General features: G+C 56.9%; 1 protein-coding gene across 1 annotated transcript in view; it reads left to right on the forward strand.

Moving 5' to 3' along the window:
• The window catches only part of WDR27 (WD repeat domain 27), a 154,744-nt gene that overhangs the window by 43,254 nt on the left and 105,404 nt on the right, over positions 1 to 6,086 (forward strand). Inside the window, 2 exon segments of the mRNA XM_040448666.1 lie at positions 594 to 691; positions 1,890 to 1,979. Of these exon segments, the coding sequence (XP_040304600.1) occupies positions 594 to 691; positions 1,890 to 1,979 (188 nt within the window).

Raw genomic sequence — 6,086 nt, forward strand, 5'->3', positions numbered from 1 at the left:
GTGGGTGCCAGTGAGGGGCCTGGGCTCCTGTGCCCTGGCCAGTCCCTAGGCCTCTGGGCCAGCTGCTGCTCAGAGGCTACCAGGTCAGCTGCTGAAAATGAACAACGGGGGGACTTTGCCTAAAGATCTGAATGCCTTCCGTGGGCCGTGCTGCCTTGCCCCCAGGCCCTGCGGGTTCCACGCCACCCAGCCTGCCCCTGCACAGGGCCCTGACCGTCGGTCCTTCTCCCCAAGTCCATGGTCTCTCACAGACTTCAGGTGTGATTACTTTCTGGGCAGATTATCTGAGTAATTAGTGGATAGTCACCCACACGGAATCTGAAACTGGGAAGTGAAGTGTGTTTTCTCTTGCTAAGATGCTCTCATCTGGTCATCCCAGGGTCCCCTTCAGTTATGTGAAACAGGAGAAATCCTTGACATTTTGTACTTAAAATATGTACATCATTTCATGGCTTTGAATGTGTTTCTGTACGTTCAAAGTCGATAGAATAAAATCGCACATCTGGATAGGCGAACCCTTTCTAGTTTATTTTTTTATTTCTAACCTCACTTTGAACTCTCTTGATTTTCATTTTCTCTCATGTTCCTTCAAGTAAGGAGTACCCTCTGGAGAGTTCTCCGCCAACCAGACTCCACAAGCAGCGTGTGCTTGCCCACGGGCCAGCCGCCGCGCTCTGCGTCCAGTTCTCGGGTATGCCGAGTCCAGGGGCCGCCATCACCGCGTGTGCGAGGGTCTCTTCCCTGCCGCTGCTTCACTGGAAACGGAGTTCAAAGTCTTGGTTACTTGAAGTTGTCTGGCGTGCCGGGGTCTGGACGAAAGCCAGCGGCACCTGGAATGGGGGCGGTGGCCCTTGTGCCGGCCGCTGATGGGGTGCAGGAGCCTTGGGTAGGGGCTCCACCCGCTTCCTCTGCCGGCTCCTCTTGGGGGGCAGGGGCGGATGACCTCGGGGTCCCACGTCAGCTCCCTCCCTCCCTCCCCGATGGAGCCTCTCCGAGCCCGCGGGTGCTTGTCTCTCAGGCACAGGCACAGGCAGCGCCCCTTCCAGACTGATCCTCCAGACCCTCAGCGTTTTTCCTGAGCAGGTTTGCAGAAGTGGGGAGCCGCTCTCGCCCGGGCGGCTCTCCTCTTCGAGGCCTTTTTTCAGAAGCACGTGTCGTTTCCGGATTTACGTGGAGTCAGTCAGGGTGGGGAGAAGGCTTGTGTCTGGGGGTCAGGACCCGCCCCACCCGTCTCCACGAGTGTTCCACCAGCCGTGCCCCTCAGGACTTTAAGCGCATTCATTCCCACAGCTTATCGTTACTTACAGCTGTTTTTATATAATTCCAGCCAAAGCATATTTTGAATAATTTTGGGAAATTAGGTAATGTACTCTCAGTGGTCAAGTATCTTTGTGATATTCAACGGGCTTGCTTGTGATTATATGATTGTATGAGACGATTAGAAATAAGGTAGGAGCCTCGGGTTTGAAAATTACAGGTGGGGGCGGGTTCTGTAGTTTAGTTCTGTACTGTTTTAGGGATCTGTTTAAATAAGACTGCTTAGCTGAATAACGTGTGTCTGAAAAAATCTGTTGATGGGAGGCAGGGCGCCCTGGGGATTAGGGTACTTTGGGTTCAGGTCCCAGCGCTGACTCTTGACTAGCCCTGCAGCCTGGGTGTGCCGCCTCAGCTCCTGCCTCTCGGGCTCTCTCTGAAGGAAGCCGGGGGGACGTCACCTGGTGGGCCCTCAAAGGGTGCTGATGGCTGTTGAGCAGATGCTGTTTGCTGTAGATTCTCTCACTACCTGGGAAACCCAGCCTCAAGCCAGCTACCAGTTCTGTTCCCCTGTTGTGAGTGCGCCTCCGGTGAGCTGTGACTTTATAGGCATTTCTCTTACTCTTTTTATGCAGGAGATGGGCGGTGGCTGGCCTGTGGCTTAGCCAACCACTTGTCGCTGGTCTTCCGTGCTGATCTTACTGGGACACGTGCTGTCTTCTCAGGTACAGTGTGTGGGCTCCTTTGGTCCTGGGTGTCGGTTGCCACGTGCCCTTCCAATCCCTTCAAGATCAGAACAGAATAGAGCTGAGGCCCTCGTGGAGGTTTAGCAAACTAGATCGGCCCCACCACGCTGGGGGGAGGGTGTGGCCGGGGCGGCCGGGGCAGCGGGCTCTTCTGGCACAGGTGCCCCGAGGTCAGGGAACAAAGCTTTTGCAAAGGTCCAGGGGAGGGGGTACAGTCAGATCTCGCAGACGTGTGACCAAAGCACATTCGGAAGGTCAGGAGGGCTTGTATACAGACATTTTTATAAACATAATGAGGCGAGTAGACTCGAAGTGAGGGCAGTGGTGTGGGAAGTCTCACTGTTTTAGTTTCCTGATAGGTTCCTGGTCCTGGAGCCCTGAGTGACCCCCCATGCTTGCTTGGGCTCCTGGAGCCGCTCGCTTTAAGACTCACACTCAGTACATGTTTTAGCAACAACAAAAACCCAAAAAGCGAATGCTGTCAGTCCAGGTGTTTCTGTGATATAGGTGGATGGGGTGCAGGCGTGGGGGGGGCACAGGTGTGGTGGTGGGGACGGGGGTGCAGGCAAGGGTATGGGGGGGGCACAGGTATGGTGCAGGTGTTATGGGGGCAGTGGGGTGCAGGTGTGGTGGTGGGGGGACGGGGCGTGCAGGCAGGAGTACGGGGGGGCGCAGGTGTGGTGGGGGGATGGGGGGTGCAGGCGGGGAGCAGAGGGGCACAGGTATGGTGCAGGTGTGGTGGGGGGATGGGGACAGCGGCAGGGGGCAGGGCAGCACAGGTATGGTGCAGGTGTGGTGGCGGGGGTGGGGGCAAGGCGCAGGTGTGTGTGTGGGGGGCAGGCGCATGCTCCCCAGCATCCTGCGGACTCAGGCTACCTCATCTTGGCAGCAAGGAGTAGGGGCCCCTGTGGAAGGTGCTCATCATCCCCTGCGCGTCCTGTGGCTCCTTCCTGGCTCACAACCGTCATCCTGAATGTTCTTGTTAAGGCACCTTCCGTGTTCTGGTCTTTCTGTTGCTCAACAATTGTTATAAGTAGCAATTATGTTGGACGTGGACATTTCTCTGTATTTTATTGCAGGAATAGGGCTTGTGGCTGAATTAAGATAATGCAGTAGATTTTTTTTTTTAATATTTATTTATTTTTGAGACAGGGAGAGAGAGCATGAACAGGGGAGGGTCAGAGAGAGAGGGAGACACAGAATCTGAAACAGGCTCCAGGCTCCGAGCTGTCAGCACAGAGCCCGACGCGGGGCTCGAACTCACGGACCGCGAGATCATGACCTGAGCCGAAGTTGGACGCTTAACCGACTGAGCCACCCGGGCGCCCCAATGCAGTAGATATTTGAACTCGCCTATTTGTGTTTTGGGGAAGAGTCATTCTTACCAACTGTTCTTACCCTACCTGTTCTAGGACGTCGTTCCACCTTATGCAGCTGGTTTAATAGTCCTGTAATTCAGCTTTGAAAGTATGAGTGCTTTTTCAACACTTACTGTGGGAAGCAGGAAAATGGGCGCTTTTATCACCATCATCATCTAAGACAGAGATATAAATCTGGGTACTTTGTTGTGGGTAGAATCGGACGCTGAATTAGAATTCCCTTTGCAGCACTTGGAGTGGATTCTCAGAGGGCACAGCTGGGTGTGCCTCCTGGTCTGAAAACCAGTGTTCATGATGGCGTTCATTTAATAAGGGTGCCCACGTTTGTGCTGTAGAACTTAGGACACTTTCTGTCCCACCTTGTGCAGCACCAGCCTTGGAACTTCTGCCCCTCATCAGCAAGTGCTGGGCACGGAGCAGACGGGGGGGGGGGGGGGAACGTGCCTGAGGCTGAGGGGTGTTAACAGTGAGAGTCTGGGGCCAGCCACTTCAGGAGATTAGATTTAATTAAGACTTTATTAAATGTTACAGAATTGCATAAAAACGTGTTCTTAAAAAAGGGGGAATGAGGTTTAGAACCTCTCGCCTCCTGGTGTGAAGTTCTCTGTCCACTGGAGCTCAAGCCACGCCATTGGCGTCCACGTTCCTTTTCTGTGGTGTGGGGGTCACACACCCCGGGTGTGGCCGTGGCCCCAGGAGAGGACTCAAATGTATTTTGTGCCCGTTCATTCGATTTCTGAGACTTATGTCCCCAGCACGCACAACACGGGCATCTGCCATCCAGGTCCGCGTGGTCCAGCGAGAGGGCCGTGTGTGCAGCACAGAACTGAGCACAGGTCAGCCTGGGTCCTTCACGGGCACACTGAGCAGCTGGAGCTGGGGTCCCAGCGCCAGGCCTTGAGGTCACAGCTGCTTGTGTGCAGGGGGGAGCTCGGAGGAGAAGGTGCCATGGGGGTTCTGGTTGTTCTCATTCGGAGTCAGAGAGGTCTGTCCCTCCCCTCTGAGCTGACGCCCTGGGTGGGCTCCTAAGGGCCGCAGCGACACTGGAGGACCAGCGGAGGGCGTCCCTTTCGTGTCTGCATCAGGAGTGCTTCTGCCTTCTCTGGTGACTCAGTTGGCCTTGTCTGGGTGCCCAGGCTTGGAACAGCAGTTGGCGGTGGGAGGGGTGGGAGGGACGCAAGGACAGGAGGAGGATGTCCCCATGCTGCAGTGGGTTATCACTTAATTGGGAAGAATGACACCCAGCGAGATGCAACCTGCGGCTTCGGCCTCATTCCCTGGGGGAGGCGGTGGGGGAGGGGCCCTGAGGCACTTCAGTGAACCCTCCCGGGCGCCCTCTCCGGTGGTGGTTACAAGCCTCCTTCCCCTGGAGGCCCCAGCCTTGCTCCGCGGCCCAGCAGCGGTGACGATGCCCCTTACGGGGCCTCAGTCCTTCTGCTGAAACTCCCACAAGCCCCCACCAGGGGGCAGCAGCGCCACTGCAGGTGAAATTCTGGTTGGACCGGCCGGTTTCGGAACTGCAGTCCCTGCTCTTTATAAACCTTTCCTGCTTCCCCATCTTTCTCCTGTTGCTTTTCCGGCGAGTGTGATGTGATCCTGCAGTTCATGGTCTCATCTTTGGTGGTCTGGCCGCAGCAGGAACGTCTGCACGGTGCCTGGGGCTCCATCTGCGTTCAGGCAGGTGGGCACCGCGGCAGAGCCAGGTCCCGGATGCGGTGCTCGCCTGGGGTCCCTCCCCACAGTCCTGGCTGGATGTGGGGATGTGGTGCCTGCGCGGGAAGGCAGCCTTGTGTGGCGCGGGGGCCACTGGGCCTGCCACATGGGTCCAGCCTCCCCGGTACTGCCCACCCTCTCCGTTCCCACTTCTGAAAGCCCACGGTTTTCATTTCTGAAACCGCACACGCCCCATGACCGCCTTGTCCCTGCCTTTCCTTGGGCTCCTCCCCCTGTCAGAGAAGCAGGTGGCCGCAGGGTCAGACTGGCTTTAAGATACCTCCCCGGGGTGACGACCTTTCTAAGTGGTCACCCATGGCCTTGCTCTGTGGCCCAGCAGCGGTGGTGACTCCCCCTTACAGGGCCTTAGGCCTTCTGCTGAAACTCCCACAAGCCCCCACTAGGGGGCAGCAGGTGAGCAGCAGCCCGAAGGGAGGAGCAGGGCCGGCGGCCGGGGTGGGGTCCAGGGACCGAGTCCATCCTCTGTGGTCAGCTCAGAGCTGGGGCGCACGGTCGGCCTATCCCACTGACCACGTGTGTGATTGGGGGAGACACCCCGTGGGTGCCCCAGCCCTGCACCGGGGTGCATGTCTGTCAAGGGGAAGGTGCCTCAGAGACCTCCCGATGCATGTAAACGCAGAGGTCCGGCCTTCCCGTTGCCCCACATGAGGATGGGGCCACCAGAGCGCGCGTCTTGGCTGTTTGCCGCCTCCGCGGCGGTGGTGGTGACACAAGTCAAGGGGTCACAGTGGCCCAAAGAACAGACTGCACTTGTCATTTTAGAACTTGTCTCTAGGGGTTTTGGTAAGAAGTGGGAAGCAGGTAACTGCTGTTTCTTGACCACTTTTCTTTCTTTTCAACTGTGTGTGTGGCTCCTCTCTGTGCAGCACATTTGACAAACTGTTGGGGGACGGCCTGTCTACCGACTGGCGGCCAGCAAGGGCCTACCTAACAAATACTCACACTGTACCTGACTGTGGGCAGTAAATCCTCA

Source organism: Herpailurus yagouaroundi, unplaced genomic scaffold (genome assembly GCF_014898765.1).
Source record: "Herpailurus yagouaroundi ecotype Mexico unplaced genomic scaffold, PumYag 198, whole genome shotgun sequence".
Lineage (NCBI taxonomy): Eukaryota > Metazoa > Chordata > Mammalia > Carnivora > Felidae > Herpailurus > Herpailurus yagouaroundi.